The 22,820-nt window shown below is 47.2% G+C and overlaps 1 protein-coding gene across 3 annotated transcripts in view; it reads left to right on the top strand.

Moving 5' to 3' along the window:
* Nucleotides 1-22,820, top strand: part of LOC144722949 (SH3 and multiple ankyrin repeat domains protein 2-like) — a 679,767-nt gene that overhangs the window by 566,229 nt on the left and 90,718 nt on the right. For all 3 annotated transcript variants that reach the window (XM_078601389.1, XM_078601386.1, XM_078601388.1), the window contains exon 17: nucleotides 15,998-16,133. In XM_078601389.1, coding sequence (XP_078457515.1) covers nucleotides 15,998-16,133 — 136 coding nt within the window. The remainder of the gene's footprint in view (nucleotides 1-15,997; nucleotides 16,134-22,820) is intronic.

Below are 22,820 nucleotides of genomic sequence, written 5' to 3'. Positions count from 1 at the left end.
CTCCCCGATGTAAACTCTGCCTAAAATACAAGCCTAATGTGGTATCACCAACATTAGCACCATGCACCGTGCAAGGTTGTGGTCACTCTGTTCTGTTGTTTGCCATTCTAGCCATGATAAGTGCTTGGTAATAGCATATCTAGACTGTGAGTGTATACATCTTGACTTAAAGCTTTCGTGACTGCAGGGATTCATATCTTGGGTCTTTCGGTAAAGTCACGTAGATAGGTTCAAAGAAAATAAGAAAAAACTACGACGTTTTGACCGCAACACAAGCAATCGTCATCAGGAGACGACCGCTTGTGTTGCGATGGAAACGTCGTAGTTTTTTGTTATTTTTTTGTTATTTTCTTTGAACCTATCTACGTGACTTCACTGAAAGACACAAGAGTCTGCTGTGGGTGAATGTGTGTGTGTGGGGAGCAGTAGTGTAGTGGTTGGCATGCTGCGCTACGAACCTAGTCACCCAGGTTTGATTCCAATTCATGCCCAACACCAGTGACAATTATCTGAACCGGTCCTGGGCTTCCTCTAGGTCGAGTCAGCCTCAAATGAGTACCTAGTGTGGTGGGTAAACATCGCGACTGGGGAGACAAAGGCGGCTGGCCACCCACCCCCTCGTGTGCCGTGCCGGCCTTCAAAGGTGCTCGCTAATGGCACTTGCTCCTATAGTCTGTTAAGGCTATACGGAGGATCAATGTCTTTGTTTGTACATTATAAGTGAATGCAAATGCTATGCACCTTACTTGGGGTATTGGGCAACATGTACAGGATGTGTGTGCATTTCCATCCACGTATAGTGAACCCAGTAGGCTGCCCTAGTTGATACTGCGCGTGTATCAACCGTAAAAGACACGTGCCGTCTGCTTCACAGTGGACGTGAAAGATCCCGTGGTGTAATTTCACAAGAGTTGGCTATCGTCTGCTGGCGTCATTCAAATTCACCGCAGTTTACTCAATCGGGATTACGCACAGCAGCGATCATCGCCTCCCCCCCTTACTGGCAGACTGATGTCCACTTACAGGCCAGGTGCCATGTAACTTTTGCCACCCAGGGACAGCTGCCACTGGCTGCTTGTATCGTGGCCGAAACGACGTGAGAATTTTATTATGTTTTATGTTAATTTTATTATTTCCCTTCTACGTGACTTTACCGAAAGATCCAAGAATATGAATCCCTGCAGTCACCAAAGCTTTAAATCGAAATTTAAGTTCCAATGGTTAAGGTGAGATGTGGTCTAAGAAATGTTGAGTTGTTGAGGCAATAAAGTGCATCCTAAATGTCAAATATGATGTTCCTGTGAACCTTCTTTCACTTGTCAATGTTTCACCGGTTGCTTTATTTGTCTGGACCTTCAACGATGTAACTTGGCAATGTTTTCTAAATGTAAATGTTTCGGGGCGAATGTACGACATTTTTCGCGTGATAACGTGCAAGAGGATTCATGCGCACCTACAGTTGTAGTTTCGTCGTTGTGCAATATCTCAAAAGAGAAGCAGATTGGACCCTGTTTGGTATCGTGCTGTAAAGTTCTCGGATTAGAGGCCACCTGAGAATGCCAGTCATACTTGGTGTTGGCATTTGAAGGTCAGGTTTTGGTGAGTCACTTCTGAACCACTGGTTCGGCACATTTTATATATTTATAATTTTACTTTGTTACCCAGGAGAAAGCCTCACTGAATTTCAAAACATTTTCACGAGGATCAGCGTGTGAATCTTTGGCCCCATACCAGTTACATTCTATGTTTTTTTTAAGCTACTGAAGGAACCTGGAAGACATCCCATGTAGAATAGAGGAGAAGACCTCTGATTATCACGTTTGGTGCGATAGAAGTTCAACACCCATACATACAAACTCCACACAGAATGGGACATGAGTCAGGAATTGAACTTCGGGCCTTCCTGCCACGATGCACGAGAGTTACCGCTCACCACCCTGCCTCAAAAACTACTGCAATTTGCATAAAACACTCATCTGCTGGGAATTGCAGTAGAGAGTGGGTTTATGACCTAGATTGAGCCTCCTTGTTTCCTAGACATGGGTTTTTTCATTTTCCTGGGCAGCCTATTTTCTCCCAGGCACAACATATCCTAAAAGACCTATGCAACTAAACTAACACTAAACTATGTTTTACTTCTTCTTGGTTCTTTCGGTAAAGTCACGTATAAGGGAAATAATAAAATACTAAAAATAAAACATAATAAAATAATTATCACGACGTTTCGGCCACAACGCAAGCAGCCGTCCTCAGGTGAAGAACAGGTTTGTCGGAAAGACAGCATTTGAATGAGCACCACCAAGCTTGGCAGCGTATATTTAAGCTGGGTGGGAGGGGGAAGGGCGCCTTGACAAAGGAATTTGCATTTCAAGAGGAATTTAGCATATTTATATTTATTTATTTTTTAATCGAAATTTATGTTTTAATTTAGCAGGCAAAGCCCACTGACCTTCATACCTTTTTTACAGAAGCAACCTGGCCACAAATGAAAGCTAAATGAAGTGGCTTATCACGTGGAATGTTCTCACAGCCAAATACTCTTCAACGCGTGATGTTTCTAAATGTGGAGGGAAAAACCGGAAGACCCGGAGAAAAATCCACGTGACCACGGGGAGAGACATGCAAGCTGCACACATACAGGCGTCAAGGTCAGGATGGAACCCACGACCTCCTGTGTTGTATACCAGGCGTCAAGATAGTTAACATCTTGCCAACGTGGCGCAAACATCCCAGAGATAACTATTATGAAAAACGACGTTGCAGGTTCCAGCGTTGAAGGTTCCATGAAGCATTTTTGGGTAAAGCTTTTCAATATTAATGAATGACCCAGCTGTGCCGGCTCAGGCATGAGTGAGTGTCTGTTGTCCTTAATTGGGATGATTTGTCTGGCACTTATGTTTTATGTGTTTTTAAGTCTCCTGAATGGCAAATTGCTACACGCGTAAAACAGTTGACAGCTGTTGATAAAGTGTCTGCTTGTCTGCCCTGAACGCCTTTTGAATGCAAGGAAGATATCGCTGTGAACTATAAACACGTGATTAATGATGTAGTAGGAGTCATCTTATTCAAGTAATGCAGAACACAATTTAGGTCATGTTAACGGAAACAAATTGGATTGAAACCTCCCCGTGAACCTATACGGTGTATAGATTGCTTGTGCAAGTATTCTCTTTTTTGCTGGACATTATAACGTCATTGTAAATCCATTAGGTTCAACCTGAGAAATTGGACTATAAGTTGACAAGACAAGAAATAAGAACAGATGTGTATGTAACACATTGGTAAAAATGGAATGTGTGTACGTGTGCACGAGCTAGCACCACATATTGTGTCATTGTGCCTGTATAGTTGGGGTTGTGTGTGTGCATACATGAGGGGAGTGCTAGTGGCGAGCTGTTAATTACCTCGCCTGGTATGCAGGAGGTCGTGGGTTCGATCCCAACCCTGACACCTGTATATTTGGAGTTCACATGTTCTCCCCATGGTCACGTAGATTTTTATCCACGTCCTCCGGTTTTCCCTCCACATTTAGAATCAACATCACGCGCTTAGAGTATTTGGCTGCGATACCTTTCCATGTAATAGGCCGCTTCGTTGAGCGATCATTTGTGTCCAGGTCGCTTTTGAAAAAAAGAGCTGCATAGCTCAGTGGGCCTTACTTGGTACAATAAAAAAAGAGTTTAGTTGTTAGTACACTGCACTTCAGAGCCGGCACCTCGAGTTCGATTCCTGCTCACGGTCAATAATAGTGACGAGTATTTGAACTGGTCCTGGGCCTTCCCTAGGAGGACTGGGCCTTAAACGAGTACCTGGTATGGTGTGTATAACATCAGCGGTGGGGAAACAAAGACGGTGAGGCATGGTGTTGGCCACGCCCTCGTGTGTCGTGCCGGCCTTCATAGGTGCTCGCTAACAGCACTTGCCCCAATAGTCTGTTTAAGGCGACATGGGAGATCTTTGTTTTTGTACGTGCGTGCATGTAATCTAACCTTTGACACCTGAGTCTGTCGCCTGACCAGTCAGTGAGCATTCGACACTTCACTTGGCCACAAGGTGCACTGAACCTGGCACAAGTACTATGGTGATATTACCATGACCATGGCACAGCTGCCATTTTCAACGTGTAAGGAGCTCCGGGTCTTCTCAGTCACAATCATGCCCCCTCATCTGTACGCTCGCAAATTGTGGATCCATTTACAGGAACACCTGCAATGGCTTGAAATGTTACGGCTGGCCTGGCTACAAATCCAATCTTGGGTTTAACCAGACTCCATAGTGTTAGGAATTCGCATGTCGTTTAAAGATCTGACCAAAGTCCCATCGGTGAGCTCCATCAGCAAGCGGAAATGCTTCAGCTGAGTCATGTAGCCCACACGTTCAGCCACCGCTTGCCCAAGCAGCTTCTGTTTGGTTACTTAGAGGAGGTGAAATGGGCATGGCATGGACTAGAGTAGAGGTCAGAAACCCGCGGCTCCTGAGCCGCACGAGGGTGGCTCTTGTTATTCCGTTTGCTGACCCCTGACCATGGGAGTCCATTTTACCATCGGCAGGGGTCAGCAACCTGCGGCTCCGGAGCGGCGTGCGGCTCTTTAAGGACTGCTTTGTGACAGTTATGTTATGAAGGACCCACCGTCTCGTATGCACCGTAGTGCATTGCGGCTCTTGAAATGTGAAGGTTTCCTTTTTTTTACAGAATTCGAACAAAAAATGTCGCTTCTTGTTTTTTGGTTTGCCGACCCCTGGACTAGAAAATAAGTTGAAATGGTGCAGGAGAACTTGGAGCTGGGTGAATTTGCCTGTGACTGGCACTAGCAGTTGTTAAGATCAGCCTCTGCGGAGGAGGCTCGTGAAGGACGCTACTGGGCAGTTAGAGCCACTCGCCCCTCCAGCAACAATGCTAGGTAGGAGAGAGGCGCTAACGAGCAGTGAATTGGTTTGCATAAACCAGGGCGAGGTGGCGCAGTGGGGAATCCAGCTGATGTGTCTGCCGGTGATCGTCTCAGTCATTTAACCCACAACACCTCGATGTGTGTGTCCTGCGACCTCTTGCTGCCAATCCATCGATACTTTAGGTGGTCTTAAAGTAAACCTAAGCTGGCACAAACACCGTGGTGATGTCGGTGGTACATAACAGGGAATGCCGGTTGTTGACCTTGCTGTTGTTGCTCGTGTGTGTGTTTGTGCCTTTGTTGGGAGCGTGTGGCGTAGTGGTTAGCGCGCTGCGCTACGAACTCGGCCAGCCGGGTTCAATTCCCACTCATGGTCAACATCAGTGACGATTATCTGAACTGGTCCTGGGCCTCCCCTATGTCGACTCAGCCTCCAATGAGTACCAGGTGCGATGTGTAAACATCGTTACTTGGGAGACAAAGGCAGCCGGGCATGGTGCTGGCCACCCATCCCCTCGTGTGCCCATGCCGGCCTTCATAGATGCTGGCTAACAGCACTTTCCCCAACAGTCTGTTAAGGGTACAGGAGGATCTTTGTCTATGTGCACGCTACAGGATCGCTAACTTCCTGAGCATTAGATAGCACTCTAATGAGATCATGTATGATGTGTACATTCAAGTAATTCAGTAAAATACCAATTATAGCTCGTGGAAAAATGTGGCCCAAGAAGGTGCTTTTAGCTCTGTGTAACGATTAAGGCGTCGCTATGGATATACAATACAGGTTTGGATATTATTATTTTTGTTGTTGTTGTTGTTGCAATTATAGATTAATTCCAGGAAATTAAACATTGTACATTTGAACTCGTGACACTCTATAGAGTAACTCACTCTGGCGTATAATGGGACAGGGTTTTAAATATCCATTTTAGCATTGGACTCACAATTAAGAGCGTGGAAGTTAGAATCCCACTCGCAGCCCATTGACTGTATGCATAGTTAATTGAACGTTGTAATAAGTTTGGTTATTTAGCCCCATCATTATTCAGCATCCAAGTTGTTTTGTTGACTTATAATTGGCCCTTTGGTAAAAACGTCCTCATTATACATTCATAATCAAGGCTTTTGGGTTAGATCGCGTCATTATAAATGTGTCGCAACCCTCCATCATATTAACCGCTCTGATAGCCACAGACTTAGTGCAGCCTGGAAGCTTATTATTAAGTAATATACAATAAATGTTACAATTCCTTAAAGAGGAATCACATACTAATTAACTGATTACTAATCTTTCGATTTAAAGCTTTCGTGAATGCAGGGATTCATCTTCTTGGTTCTTTCGGTAAAGTCACGTAGAAGGGAAGTAATAAAATAATAACAATAAAGCATAATAAAATAATTCTCACGACGTTTCGGCCACAACGCAAGCACTCTGTCTTGTCGACAGACATGTTCTTCACCTGAGGACGGCTGCTTGCGTTGTGGCCGAAATGTCGTGATAATAATTTTATTATTTTTTATTTTTATTATTTTATTACTTCCCTTCTACGTGACTTTACCGAAAGAACCAAGAAGATGATTACTAATCTATTATATAATTGCAATACCCCCCCACCTCCGCCTCTGATCTCGAAACCTGATCGGGTTCAACAATGATGACGCCATCCTGCACTATTTAAGACCGGAAGCAGGTGGATGGCTTCACGATTCCGACAAATCGCCCGAAGATGCTGGATGCAATTACCAGCGAAACCTCGTACTCAAATTCGGAATGTTGTGGATTCACTCTTCAAACACACCGGTGGGCTGAAGAAGTAACTAATTGGCGTTTTGTCAACGTGACACATTTTTTACTGATTGGCCGTGTCGGGTGGTGGAGGGTTGCGACACATTTATGAATAATACTGGTCGCGAAAGCCTACGTGTTAAACAAACGTACTCATTATAATTGATGTATTTTCTATCATGACGATCATCAGCCACGGTCGCTCCCCAATCTGCCACCATCTCTCACGATCCTGCAGCGCAATGAGCCACCGTGCGCTTGCACGCGAGTTCGTTTCGTCGCTCCGTCTCAGCGGCAGGCGTCCTCTCCGGGATGCGTTCTGTGCGCTCCGTCGTTATTCTTGATCACGGCTCATCTCCTTCTACTGACGTGTCTCGCCCGAGCCCACTTACTTCCCTTGGCAGTTTGAACGATGCCATTGACCCCTGCTCTCTAATTCCTCGTGTTCCTCCTTCTGTCTCTCGGTGTAAATGATAAGCTTGCGTCTCCGCTCGCTTGTTTGCGCGCTTCGCAGTTGCGTTTTGTTAAGGAACCATATCTCTGAAGCGCCGTCATAGCGCAGGTAGTGTGCGTGCTGGTTAATGGCATTGTTCTTTAGGCACAGTACGTTTACGTTTCATTATCAAGGTCAGTTTTCCAAAAGCACTCGAATGATCCGTATTCCAGACTGTCTTAGATTGCACACATTCTGTTGTGTTTTCCAGCCGTGTTCTTCACCGCATCGCGCACTTTCAGATGCACTTCTGCGGCCGTCTGGAACGATCTTCTCTCTGATCTTAGGAAGAAACTGGAAGCTATGCACTTTTAGATCGAGATTGAAAACTCACTTCGTAAGAACTGCTTTTTGTGTTTAGTTTACTGTCCTTCCCCGCACCTCCGATTTGCACAGTTGGCTGCATACGGTACAAACGAAGTTCAACATATATGCATACATACGTGCATATCTCCTAATGTTTATATATATAATGGCATGGGCAATGTGTAGTCGGCAATGCAACTGACAAAGGGCTTTTGTTCATGTTCCAACAAAAAGCCAAGATTATTGTTTCAGCCGACATCATTCGGGCCTCCGTCCATCCCAAACAAACAGGCGCAAGCCTTCTCAAGCGACGTTCAGCGTGCCATTCGAAACAAAATAGAACAAAGAACCGTCTCCTAGGAGAAACGATTTGGCGTTAATCTGCGGAGCTGGCGACACCAACATCACGGTTCATCGTTGGGTTTGGGATCAGAGAGCAGTGTGAGTGAAATGTGTTTGTCGTACGCCCTCCTCCACCCGACACAGCCCACTGACAATATATTACCGCCTCTGACCACTGCCTGATGATGCTGGTGGTAGCTACCAGTGAAAATTTTTTTTTTTTTACTTTACCAGGTAAGGCCCACTGAGCTATATAGCTCTTTTTCCGAAGCGCCTGACCACAAATGATAGCTCAACGAAGTGACTTATCAGCCCAAGACTCTAAACGCATGTTTCTAAATTTGGAGAGAAACACCGGAGGACCCAGAGAAATCCACGCGACCACGGGGAGAACGTGCAAACTCCTCACGTCGGTACCCAATTGTTGAATGTGTTGTGGATTGCTCCCCTGCTTATGCAGTAACAAAATGGCCTCGTTTGTTGGCGTGACAATTTTATTCATCGGCTGTGTCCGGTGGAGGAGGGTGTACTACACACATTGTGACCCAAAGGTCAATGATGATATTGGTCACGATAGCCTACGCGTTAAACTAACATCATGGGTTAAATTAACGCTGGTGTGGTGGCTCAAGAGACAAGCTTGGTGGAGCATGTTTGACGTCATGTGCATGTGTAATCCACATGCATGTTCAACAGGATGCCTGCAGGGGGCAGTAGAGCAAGTAGGTTAATTATGAAGTTTGAGTATTCTTTGCCCATTTCTCTCAGTGTTCTCCTGGTATTCAGGTTTTCTTCCCATAGCTTTGTCAGCCACTACACAAAAGCAGGGGCAATTTTAAATCCACATCTCACTAGATCTCTACCTAAAATGAGTATCTGATGTTGGGCGTGAACTTTAACATTTGGTAGATAATGTTGGCCATACAAGCAGAATTCTAGCCACACCACTTTATCGTGTATAAATGTTGTCTTTAATAGATGCTCGGCCCCAATAATCCACACATTAGGCTGAACTGGTCATCTTTGTCACACATATACACTCTATTTTGAATCGATGTGTGTGTACGTATACGTACATGTGAATTGAGTGTGTAGGTATGCATGCATACTTATTGCCCTAACTATCCTATTCCTGTAAAGCGTCTAGCTAAGCCTCTGTATTTTACTCTTTATACGCCTATCGATCATCATGGCGGCTGACGCACTGCTCTCTAAACCCTGGACTCGATTCGCAGCTACGGCTGCCACCAGTGGCGAGTGATTTCTGAATCAGTCCAGAAGCCCCTTTCACCAACCTGCACTGACCAGCGTGATGAAGTACGGGCCACCAACCTCCACGACTGATGCGGGATTGAGGAAGCCTTCGCCCAGCAGAGAACTGCCAAAGGGCTGAACATCAATGCAAGAGTTACAGAGCGAGCGGCTAATATGCCACATGCTCGCATTGCCACTAGACACCCAGAGGCAGCTTGACTAATACCCGCCGGCATAATGAGGGCCATGTGGTTGGTGTGCGAGCCACTAGATTAAACTCCGTTTTTCTGCCAACATCCGATGCAGATTTAACGAGAAGAGAAAAAAGAAGTGGCTCAAGTGGTCCTGCGCTGTAATGCACGATGGTCTAATCTCCCGCCGCATTAAAACATCCGTCTCGAGTGGATGGGGGTTTGCAAGCTTGGGCTTCCTGCTCGCGACAAATCGCTTACATCGAGTGCAAACGAATTTCAAGGCCCCCTCCAGCGTGCGCGGAGCTGTTAAGAAAATAAATAAATAAACGGGAATTACCCTTTGGCGCGCAAGCGTGCATTGGGTTTTGGATATGTTGGCGCGTGGACATGATTCACAGGCTCAAAAAAAAAAACCTTTCCACCATTGTCGTAACTGAGAAATTTATAATAGCATTAGCGTGTACCGGAAAGTCACGTTCAGCATAAATACAGCACAAAGTGGAACAAAATCATTTATGCATGCTGGCTTGTCGGATTATTTGTAATAAATGAGTGAAACAGAGTAGGGGTGATAAAGAGATTGAACAGCACGTGGCATCTGCTTTCGTATTTTTTCTGCACGATGCTGAATGTGTCTCGGAGGCCCCCACAGTATTCTGGATTGGGCTTTCATGTCCCACGTCTTATTGTTCACGTCTTATATTCCTTACAGTGTGAAACGGAAAGCAAAATAAAGCGAAACCAGTGAGTGTCAGCAAATGGCATTAATATATGCCCCCTTGCCTATCGTACCCAGTGGCCAAGGCATCATTCATGTAACAGGACACTTTAAAAAGTCGAAAGCCAGCCCGGGATGTTTCGTTCTGAAACAAATGTTGCGGGAAATTATTAGTCCGGAAGCCTCAAAGCGGTCCGAGGACTGAAATGTTATTTTATTTTGATGCAGAACCAGATGCCTCACTCATACATCCACCGAAACAGCATGTAATGATTTTGCACATGCCTGCCTTATTTAAACCATATACCAGTTTTATATATATAAGAAACGCTTTGCGAGTTGTGATATATAGCGGTAGTGTCTGTAGAGGAGGTACATTGCCTTGGGCAGAACACTTACTCCAGAGAGATGGGGGGGTCGGTGCTCTCGCTGTCATCAAACCGAGGGGGCCTTGTGTGCCTATGTCTCGGCGAATGTAATCAAATTGGGTGAAGTGTAACAGAGTTCCGCCGGTGGTGACCTCTATAAAAATGGAAATGGCCCTGCGTTTGTCCACCCTGGCATCATCAGCGCCATGTTCCCGCATGGTCGCTGATGCAAGGCCCGACCTCACTTTCTCACCTTGAATGGACTGTTGGGGAGGGATCGCTTAATCGTCGCGTGCGAGTGCCCGTTCAAGCCAGAGCTGCTGTATACCCAGCAGAGGTAGGGGGAGGGAAGGGGGTGTTTACCGTGCGTGCCCAGCCACCTTTGTCTCCCCAGTGCTGTTATCGACGATATTGCACCAAGTATACATTTTAAGCCAAGTCTACCTGGACGTGGTTGAATAAAAATTCAGTCATAATTGCCTCCGATTAGCGCGGTCGGCTACGTACGGTGCGAAAGAAGTTCAATATAGATACAGTAGAACCCCTCTTAATGACGATAATTGGTTCCACAAACCGATCGTGAAGTGATTTGGTCGTTAAGCGAGTATAGGAAATACATGTTAAAGGCTTAAAGAGTTCCAATAGCATTCAACGTTACCATTTTTCACCAAAGAAACGTACTTTATAATATTTAAACAATGGATATTAATACATAAAGATACGAACAACATAAACACATCCAATTAAAATAAACACGGTTAATCAATGCATTAATTAATATTTACTATACAGTACCTACAACAGCCCGTCGTTAACAGGAGAATGGTTGGTAAGCGAACACATTGGGCTCTATGGAGGCACTACACTATCTATACACTACACTATACACTACACCACTATACACTACACTATACACTACACTACTATACACGACACTACTATACACTACTGTACACTACACTACTATACACTACACTATACACTACACTACTGTACACTACCCTACTATACACTACACTATACACTACACTATACACTACTATACACTACACTATACACTACTATCCACTACACATTGGGCTCTATGGAGGCACATCGTTAAGCGATTAGTCGTTAACAAGGGTGGTCGTTAAGAGGGGTTCGACTCTACATACGTAGTCGGAAATGGGATCGTTGCAAAATATGATTTAAGTGTCAGGCACCCATTGCTGTACACACAACAAATAAGTATCCCCCGTATTGCCTCTAGCAGACTGTTGGGTCAAGTGCTGTTAGCGAACACTTGTGAAGGCCGGCACAGCACGCGAGGGGTGGTGTGGACAGCACCCAGCTGGGCAGCCTTTGTCTCCCCAATGGTGACTATTTACAGGCCAACACGAGGCCCTCGTTTAAGGCTGAGTCGACCAAGGGGAGGCCCATAGTTTGATCAGATGTTCGCTACTGATGTTGGCCACGGCAGGAAATCACACTCGGGTAACTGGGGTTCATCACGTCCTGCAATAACCACTGCGATACCACGCCGCCAAGGGGCCGTCCATAAATGACGTCACGCACCTGGAGGGGGGGGGGATCATATATTTGTGACGATCAATATGCGCAACTTTAAATAAATATAGACAACACATTCTACTTAATTAAATAGACTTTTTTTATAAATGTTTTCTCCTACAACATCAGAGTGCAGCGCCACATTAAATACGCACTACAATGACAATAGTTTAGGGGGCAGAGCTTTGTGACATCATATTTGAGGGGGGGGGGTCTGACTTTTTGTGACGCCGTGTGACAAGTGGGGGGGGGGATCAAAAATCGTCCAAAATCGCGTGACGTCATTTATGGACGGCCCCCAAGCACAACGTACACTTGCTCCGGCAGGACGTGCACGATCATACAAGCACACAATGACGCGCGCACACAAGCTGCACGCACGCCCGCCCTACTTGTTGTGGGAACAGCCAGAGCAAGGCACGGTGAGATTCGGCGGAGTTTGCAGCGCAGCCACTGCGCATTATCCAGGGGGGCTCGGCAGTGGCTTAACTCAAGAGGAAACTGTCTGACCGCAGTGACAGGAGGATTAAGACTCGCAATGAATGACAGGACGATGTGGCACCGCCACCACCACCACCACCCTGCATATGTGCGTGCGTGCCCGTGCGCGTGCCAGGCATGTCTTGCCGTGGCACCAGGCGGAGAGAACTTTTAAGAATTACGCCAATGTGGCAGCGTCGCGTGCCTGCGTTTGTAAGACCGTGCGAGGTTTAACGCGCGTGTCCAGAGCTCGTCAAGGTTTTTTTTTGGGTTTAATCGTAACTTGACCCCGAGGCTGGACGTGCCCAGCATTTGTGCCACTTCGCCACCAGTGGGGATAAGCAGGTGGCAGACGACCCTTGCCTCGATCAGGGGACAGCTTTTCTCATGACTCCTCCGTGTGGCAATGTCTTGTCCAAAATGAGCACGTGACCTGCGTTATGTTTCTGCCCCCCCCCCGCACCTCATCCCCCTACCCCACCCCCCAACTAATATGGATGATGCGCTATGAAGAATGGCCATTGCACAAAATGTCACCGATTATATTTTTAGTTTTTAAGACCACAGTGTTCAAGACGAATGCGTTGAGGTGTTTTTTTTACTATAATTGTTTGTGCTTATGCACCACTGCCAACGCAACAACATCACTAGATAATCTGCTTAATGTGGATGATGTTTTTATTATTACCAGGTAAGGCCCACTAAGCTGGATAGCTCTTTTTTCAGAAACGACCTGGCCACTAATGACAGCTCAACGAAGTGGATTATCACGTGGCAATGATATAGCAGCCAAATACTCTAAACGCCCGTTTCTAAATGTGGAGGGGAAATCCGGAGGACCCGGAGAAAAAGCCACACAGTCACGCGAAGAAAGAGACACGCAAACTCCAAATACACAGCAGGCTTCAGGGTTCAGGATCGTACCCACGGCCTGCTTTGACAGGTCTTATGTGGGAACTTTAAAACGATACGCTTGTGTAACGTTGTTCTCTGAAGCAAAATGTGTGTGCTCTATGATAAGGGGGGAGAGGCCTTCACCCAGCAGTGGATTTACAAAGGGGCAATAAATTATTGCGTGTACATAATTACACACCCTTACATGTAACACTGTATATAGGAAGAATAAAGCACTTGGACCCGCCGGCGTTGTGCTATATATAGAATTAAAAACCCTATTAAATCTGAGAACATTCCACGTCCCATTTACACAGCAGATACACATTAACGGTCAGGGGGGAAAAAAGTCACCCAGACAATTGTACACAGCCTTATATAGTAAGCCTCAGTCCTCACAACAAATACCTCACCCCTAACAAAGCATCGCATGCCACATGATCTCATTCCAACGTCGTTCCGAATCATTCTCAACGGTACGCGCCGTACGGAATGGCAGACACACGTCAACGTAGAGGTTTTTTTCTCTTCCGTTTATGCCATTGCATCGACTTTTTGGGGTCGCGCTGTTAGCTCGCCGATGTGTTTTCGGCTTCGGGGATTCCCGAAGAAGCTCCCAGCACGCGGGCCGAAACGTCGGGCATCATGTGGGCGAAATCCGTGAAACATCAGCCTACAAAAGAGGCTTCATGTCTGCGCAGTAAGATTACGGGCGTTGTTCGCAAAGGTTGCCGTGGAAAGCAGCCGTGCACTGAAAGTGTCACCGGTAAAAGCACGGTGGGTTCATACCTTTGCTGTGCCCTCCCGTGAGCCTATAAGGGGAGGGGGGGGTCCTTTTGTTGCCTCTGCTGTGTGCACAGAGTGAGCCTTGTTTGCTCGTGCGCAAGGCACATCGGCACCATTCAAGTGGCTTTCTAACGAGTGATATTAGCCCCTTAGTATGAGACTTGTTGTGTCATGCTTATATTTAACTAAGTCATGAATGGGGAGTTGGAGCAGTGGTGCAGTGGCGCAGTGGTTATCCTAAGTTCCATTCCCGGTCAGGTAGGATCGGGATGGTTTAGTTTTATCTGTATATGTTTGGGTGATTTTTTTTACTTTTCCTGTACTTTGCATGACTATCATGTTTTTGTAATGTTTGTCGCTGTAACGTTCTTACCCGCACCTACTGGACATTTGTGAAATATATCTTTATAGCTCATTGGATTCCTCCAGTTTTAATACATATTCAGATTCTGAATCATTATGAAATTAGCTTGCTATAAGTGTGTTCAAGAAATACTTAAGGGCTTCTGTCATTGGCCGAAGCAGCCCATACCATGGCTGGTGCTGAGCTTATTTGGCCTTCGAGGAGCCGCATTGCAAGACACAACACCTTCTCAAAGCAGTCGGCCAGAGGAAACACAGACTCCACGTTATCACCCCTGCAGGGAATTAAAACATGAATTAATGATGCCACGTGTGCAGTCAGGTTTATCTTTAATGTCGCCCGGCGGAGGGTCGCGCGATCAGAACAAACAGCGGACGATGAGAACAAACAGCGGACGATGAGAACAAACAGCAGACGGTCTAGCTTTGCACAGGATCCGCGTCACGGTAATTTGCAGACCTGTAATGTGACACATTGAGAGACTCTGATTGATTTTCTCTCCCCCCCTCCCCCATCTCATTTTGTACCATTGTCTGGCACTAAGGGGCACAGTAGGTGCAGATTGTACAATGTTGTTCGCAAGAAAATAAAATAAAATCCACTTCATCTCTCGCAAATTGAAAGAGCTTGATGAGTGTAATTTAGTTCGAGTCCTTCTTCAAAATTATGACTTTGTGCGTTTGTTATTCTGCATTCATTTGCGTGCTGTGGGGAGCAGTAGGTTAGCGGTTAGCGCCCTGCGCTACGAACCCGGCCACCCCAGTTCGATTCCCGCTCACGGCTAACACCGGTGATGGTCATCTGAACCGGGTATGGGCCTCCCCTAGCTTGCCTCAAAATGAGTACTTGGTGTGGTGTGTAAACATCGCCACTGGGGAGACAAAGGTGGTCGGGCGTGGTGTTGGCCACCAACCCCCCTCATGTGCCATGCCGGCCTTCATATGTGCTACTCGCGAACAGCACTTGCCCCAAAAGTTCTGTTCAGGCTATACGGGGGAATCGTTCTATTTTGTCATTTGCGTATCAAGTTCAAATGTTGGTGGCAGTGCTCATCTCAAATGGCGATTCTGGGCCAGCTGTGGACATTCCACATTCCTATAGTGGGTGCCATCCTCTGAACCCTATTGACCTTGCACGCCACGGGTTTGTCCATCGCAGAGGAATGTCGGGCAAGGTTAAATCGGGGGATTTTTAATTCACAGAATGGCAACTGTAAATCAAACGCTGCCAACACCACCACTCGGTAGGACACATACAGTATGCATGCTTGTAATCCAGCTTGGTTTCGATGTGATGCTTGGTTGCTCATGCATAGACGAATGCATGGATGAAGCCTGTACGACGAACGTGGTCCGACAGCTTATTCGACTTGAGCATCGTCGTGAAGAATAACTGCGCGGCCCGTGGGCGTTCAAACCTCCCCTCGGCGAAGGTGGCAGCAGAAGAATCGTAATGGCAGCAGAAACTGCTGCCGCCGCCGTGACTCAGTGCCGAACGTTCGTCTGAATCCGCGTGCCGTGACGCGTGCCGTGACGCGCCGTGACGTGGCGTGCCGTGGGCGTTGCGTGCGTGCAGGTGAACGGCGAGAACGTGGTGAAATGTGGACACCGGCAGGTTGTGGGGCTCATCCGGCACGGGGGCAACCAGCTGGGCATGAAGGTGGTGTCCGTGAGCCGCCGGCTGGAGCCCGAAGATGGCGTTCGCAAGAAAGGTACGACCCCTCCCCGCCCTCCCCACTCCCCTCCCCCCCGTTGTTCCACACGGATATCTTCCTCCTCCTGCTGCTGCTGCCAATCGCCGCCTCCCACAGCTACTAATCATTCTCGGTTTGATTATCGTCGGACGATCACAGCCGTATGTGTTAATGCATGGCACGCATGCGTAGCGAATGGGTGAATGAAGAAGCAGGTTGGTTGAAAGCTGATTGATCACTCGACCGATCTGGCTGGGTGGCACTGTTGTTAGAGCAGTCAGCTCACCGTCAGAAGGGCATGAGTTACAATCCCAGTGTGGGGTTGAACTCAGCCCATCATACTGCCAGAGTAACTAAAATGAGTACCACATGTTAAGCATTCAACATTGGCCATTATGTGGGGAAACTGGCCTCTGCCGCACGAATGTGGAAAATCCACCCATGATTCCTGGCTACGAATGGACAATAGCACTTCCCCGAGCTGGTTTGATTTTGGAAACACTTTGGTTTGACTTTAACAGCTTAACGTTGTGCCTTCCACGTCAATTTATCTTGGCAGTAATGTTTTAAGCAAGGCGCTGGTTTCTGGACGAGTTTCCCCTGTACTGAATCTCATCAGCAGGGAACGGCAAGTAAACAACAACAAACGTCGCCGGATTACCCCTTCGCATATATGTAATTGTGAGCCGTATCTTTAACGAAGCAGCACTTGCTTGTTTGGAGTAGCTGTGCTCTCATCGCACTGCAAGTCAACGTTGTGCTCTCTACGCCGCTCTCAACGGCTCCCGCCCAGAACATCCGGACCGCCTAGCGGCACGGTCCTCCGAGGCTTCGCGTGATTACAATTACGCATTTGATCAGCATTTATCTGAGCAGGTCGACGTACCCACGGACGTTATTCCCCACAAAATGCATGGCCATCGCCAGTGTTAACGTCAAAGCACAGCTGCGGCATAGTTCACCATGCAAACGGCCCTCACTCTCAGATTAACGGTTGGTCCACACCTACCTCGTTTTGGCTGCCAGATCTTCGGCAGGGCAATTATGACGACGATGTCACTTTGACTGAAGACCTTAGTGTGAGCGGCCAGAGATGGGCAGTATCTAAATGATAATCAATGTCTAAATTGCACGCTAATTCGTGTCTTAAGCCACGTGAGATGCGATGAATCGGTCATTCGTGTCTGCATTGCGCGACTCCAATAATTTGTCATTTCTAAGTACGTTGGCCATCTCTGTCAGAGCAACTGTAGAGCGCATCACGAACCACTGTCCCCGTTGGAAAGGGGAACCTGGGAGAAGTTTTAGTTTTTCATTCAATTCGGGGCAAATTTTTATCTTCGGTTCGTTGGCTGAGCCTGGCACACGATGATCCCCTCGTGAAAATGAGATATATATGAGCTGTGATCAGAAGACGGGTCGCCTACGCTAATGCATGCCGCACACTAATCGCTTTTACTCGACGCGTGAAAACCAGCGGTCGTGGCAAAGCCGTGGAAAAGCAGTGCACGGACACCTTTGCCCTCCATTGTGTGATTAACCCTTAACCCTCACCAGCTCGAGCCCGCCCCCCGTGGGCCCACGGCGCGTTGTTTGCTTTGCCTGCGTGCACGCATTCGTTGTCAGAGCTGCTTGCATGCGTTTCAAGCCCGCATGCCTCACGACGCTGTCATGCCATTAGTCTTTTGTTGTGAGATACGTAATTAAAATAATTCCAGCATACCTGCACGAGTGTGCGTGCGCGTGCGTGTGTAGCCAGGTGGGGAGCGGTTGTGTAGTGGTTAGCACGCTGTGCGACAGATTCAGCGACCCGAGTTCGATGCCCGCTCACGGTCAACACCAGTGACGGTTATTTAAACCAGTCCTGGGCCTCCTCCTAGATCGACTCAGCCTTAAATGAGTACCTGGCGTGGTTATGTAAACATCAGCATTGGGAAGGCAAAGATGGCTGGGCGTGGTGTTAACCACCCACTCCCTCGTGGGCCATGCTGGTCATCATAGGTGCTCGCAAACAGCACTTGCCCCAACAGGCTGTGTCGGCTATATGGGGCTATCTTTTTGCGTGGAGATCTGTGCTACGAGCCTGATGACCTGACCTTGATTCCCGGTCATGGCTAACATAAGTGGTTCTGGATTTCTGAACATATCTTGGGCCCCCACTAGGCAAACCCAGCCTTAAAATAATTATAACTTGGTGTGTAAATATCAACACTGGGGAGACAATGATGGTTGGCCGTGGTTCTGGCCACACCACTCCCTTGTGCGCCATGTTGGCCTGAAGATGTTCTTGCTAACGGCATCTGCATACGGTGCGAAAGAAGTTCAACATACATACGTCGTATGCTCTGGGTGGTCCCAGCACATGCCTATAATCTAGCGATCTGGGGATTGGTGGATTGGCAGATCACCCATCAATGAGAGTCACATGTGCGCCTGTAGGAAAATCAGTACAGCAACTAAAGTGGAATTTGACCAATTCCCCTCATGTGTGTGGGTTTTCTCTAGGCACTCTAGTGTCCCTCCCACATATAAATAAAAACACGTGAAAAGTATTTGGCCAAATATTCCGAATATGTAATTTTAGAAAGAGTCTTAAAATCCAATGGGGCTTCCTGGTTACAGATTATTGCTGACGTATGCCGTGTGTGTCTTTGCATATGCAGACACCTGCCACAATCCCACCGTTTTTGGTCAACTAGATTACACGTATCCATCATACTATATATTTTTTATCATGCTTACATTTGCAGTGCATCGATATGCCACGTGTTCTTTATATGTTCGCTCGCCTATCTGCATGCATGCATGTGTGCGTAACATTAATTTAACGCTTTGTTTAATCAGAAGGAAGCCCATCTTGTCTACTTGTCTATCTTGGCAAATGACCTCACTTCCTGCGTCGATGCTCATTGTCTCGTTGCGTTCGTTGATCTGCGATTCGTTTGGCACGCGGTGCTGCTCGTCGATATTGCATGCGCGCTCGACGGCTCCCCGTCCTCACCTTATACGCGACTCGAACTAATCATGAGTGTTTCTGTGTGGAATACAAGTATCAAAATATCGTCTGCTTATCCATTTCACTATTAATCACGCAGCACACAATTCATTCCAGCTTGCTCGGCCTTATTTGTGATTTCTAAGCATCCGTGTGAATTGATTGGTTGCCGAGAATGATTGTGGCTTACGGTGATGATGTCATTCCTGCACTCGCGTATGATCAAACTCGCATTAAGGTGTTTAACGCTTTTAAACGTTGCGATTTTGTAGATCGTCACATTAAGTTATGAATCAGCGAGATGAGGCTTTGTGGAATTACAACGTATTACATGCGCACTTGCGTAGGTTGCGCAGAGATTATAAAACTGGCACTTGCAATTTCGTCGTGACAACGCTCATGAAGCCAGCCGAATGTAATTTGCGGTTTGATAATGCACGTGCTGTATGTGCCGCGTGTGTAATTTTTTGCTATGATGTGAATGGTAGGGCTTTTCTCATTTTGTTTTAAACACATCGTAACACAATACGCTTGAATCACGATTTCAACACTGTTATGAATAAGCCAGCCTGCGATGCATATATATTTACTACAAAGAAAGCCAACGATTGTCATTGGAGTCTGTCAATACTGCGATGAATTCTGCAAGAAGACCTTGTGATATCCATCACCTCAACAGCGTGCCGGAGTCATTGTGCGAATGTTATTCTCCCGCAATGGAAGGTTCTCCCTGGGGCTATCATCGCTCCAGCAAATCTAAAGTTTCTCACGTCAATCTAAACAAGATCTCCTCTCCGCCAAACCAGCCTGAGGGCTTGAACAGTGCAACTGCAGCGGCCGCTATCTCTGGATGTTTTGCCGCTAAGTGCCCGGACCTGCGATCGGCCATGGAGCTAATCATGCAGAGCCGTGGTCTCGCGGGCACAGAAGCCGAATATGAGAGAGAGTGGGGGAAAAAAAACATCCAACCACTTACGACGAGAGACAGCGATGTCCTACATTAGCCCTGAAGCTTTAAAAAGGCAGTTTGGTTTCGTGGCGATATCATGGTGGGTGCATGGAGCGTCTCAACTTCAAAATAGCTCCAGTGTTCTGTACCATCGAGGGGTTGGTGTTAAGAGTTTTCAAGTGGATTTGTGGGAGCCCGATGAAAGTGATACTAATTACGGGGGAGTTGAGCAATCATTTTTTACAATTGGGCAAGCAAAGGGTCGACCACACAAATAGATATTAAGTACAGTTGCATGTAGCTGCGAGCCACTGATGTAACTAATGTCGCAGGCAGTGTCGTGTGCATTATACTTGCAGTATGGTGGTGTCACGTGACATGCAAGACATGATAGTGGAGTGACTAACTTGGAGACGTAACTCTTGGAGGCAATTATTTAATGAACACTGAGCACACTTTTACACACTCTGCACTGTTACACAATGTTCTGTCTCTCGCTTAAACGAAACTCTGCTCTAGTTGCTAGCCTACAACACAACGCTAGCCGTCTGACACTGACGGCGCTGAGCTAAGCCAGCCAACTACTGCTAGCAGCGCAATTATCAAGTGGATGACGATAGCGACGAAGGCGACAGCAGCGACGACGACGAGGGGATCCCACTCCAACGACGGCCCCGATCCCCTGCCCGGGGTCCTCTTTTATCCTGTTAGCGTGGCCTCGCTCCGCCCCGGCCACGCCCCCCTTCTGGAACCTAGGAGCGGGCTCTCGACGCGTCCCCTCCGTAACCTTTACCCTAGATCCCTCTCGGGTCTGTCACATGGCCTGCTGTCAGTCAGGGCTGCTTCACTATGCAGATCCCCTTCCCTGCCAGCAGCCAGCGCTATTCCACGTAGTGACCAATTCTATGTCACTACAATAGGACTAACATTGTGGTCACAATCATACATTTTGCCGTCTTAAAATCACAATATGCGTGTATTATTACGCTTGGCCAACACTGCTGATATTTGTTCATGTAAGAATGTTTGTTGAACTTTTTTCGCACCGTACGTAGCCAACCGTGCTAATCGGAGGTGCGGCGGAAGGACAACAAACTGAACACACAAAAAAACTGTTCTAAAGAAATGAGTTTTAAATTTAGAAACGAGTTTTCAATTTAGTTCAACCAGTAATTGCCACTCAGCACAAACGCTGGGGGGTATTCTTGCACAGCGATGGTAGATTCAGCCACGTCGCTTGAACAAATGCCCAATGAAAACCGTGTGGGGATACCTTTGCACATAACTCACCTAATTGTTCATAGCCTAGTTCTAAGCATAGCCATATGTATGGAGCCTGTCTTGTAAGTGGGGAGAGAGTCTCCCTTGAACAGGCAGTAAAAAGGTTGTGTTTTGTCTTTTAGGGCCATTGCAATAAGATGAGATTGCATTTTGTTTGTTTTTTGATGCCAGTTACGTCGTCTCAATGGGTTGTTGAGAAAAAAATCACAATATGCATTTAATGGTAGGCCCATCTGTGCATGTATTTCACAGATATACCAGACATTTGGATAGTACTATTGTTTTTTTGCCGTGGAGATGCTTTAAATTATTTGCAGGATAGGGTAAAGTAACATCAGAATCTTGACTTAAAGCTTTCGTGACTGCAGGAATTCATATTCTTTGGGTCTTTCGGTAAAGCCACGTAGATCAAACAAATAATAATAACGTCATGATAAAAATATCATGACGTTTTGATCGCAACACAAGCAATCGTCATCAGGTGAAAAAGTATAGCGGGAGAGCTGCCTCAGCTGATGACGATTGCTTGTGTTGCGATCAAAACGTCGTGATATTGTTATTATTGTTATTATCTGTTCGATCTACGTGGCTTTACCGAAAGACCAAAAGAATATGAATAACATCAGAATATTAAATCTGGCAGATTAGATCAGGAAGAGGAGGTTGTGATATGCTGGGGCACGTGCGTAGGGTGGTGGAGGGCAGGTTGCCGAGATAGTCATTGAGTGGCAGTCAGAGGTGGGCAACCCAGGGACAGGCCTGGTGATGAGTGGCACTCAGAGGTGGGCAACCCAGGGACAGGCCTCGTGATGAGTGGCAGTCAGAGGTGGGCAACCCAGGGACAGGCCTGGTGATGAGTGGCACTCAGAGGTGGGCAACCCAGGGACAGGCCTGGTGATGAGTGGCGCTCAGAGGTGGACAACTCAAAGACAGGCCTGGTGATGAGTGGCAGTCAGAGGTGGGCAACCCAGGGGCAGGCCTGGTGATGAGTGACACTCAGAGGTGGGCAACTCAGGGACAGGCCTGGTGATGAGTGGCAGTCAGAGGTGGGCAACCCAGGGACAGGCCTCGTGATGAGTGGCAGTCAGAGGTGGGCAACCCAGGGACAGGCCTCGTGATGAGTGACACTCAGAGGTGGGCAACCCAGGGACAGGCCTGGTGATGAGTGGCACTCAGAGGTGGGCAACCCAGGGACAGGCCTGGTGATGACTGGCACTCAGAGGTGGGCAACCCAGGGACAGGCCTCGTGATGAGTGACACTCAGAGGTGGGCAACTCAGGGACAGGCCTGGTGATGAGACAGTAGACGTGGTCCTTGGAGGTTGGGTACTGACTACGCGCTGGTTGGAAAATCTGGAACAGAGGGAGGAAAGGGTGATGAAGTGTGGTAACATAAACAACAATGAGTTGTGGTGACCTCTTGAGTGGAGAACACAGCTGGGTTAGAAGTGATGGTGGCCCTCACAACAATGCCTCCCTCG

The sequence above is a fragment of the Lampetra planeri genome, chromosome 16 (assembly GCF_965212315.1).
Source record: "Lampetra planeri chromosome 16, kcLamPlan1.2.h2, whole genome shotgun sequence".
Classification (NCBI taxonomy): Eukaryota; Metazoa; Chordata; class Hyperoartia; order Petromyzontiformes; family Petromyzontidae; genus Lampetra; species Lampetra planeri.
This window is presented reverse-complemented; position numbering and strand designations above follow the sequence as displayed.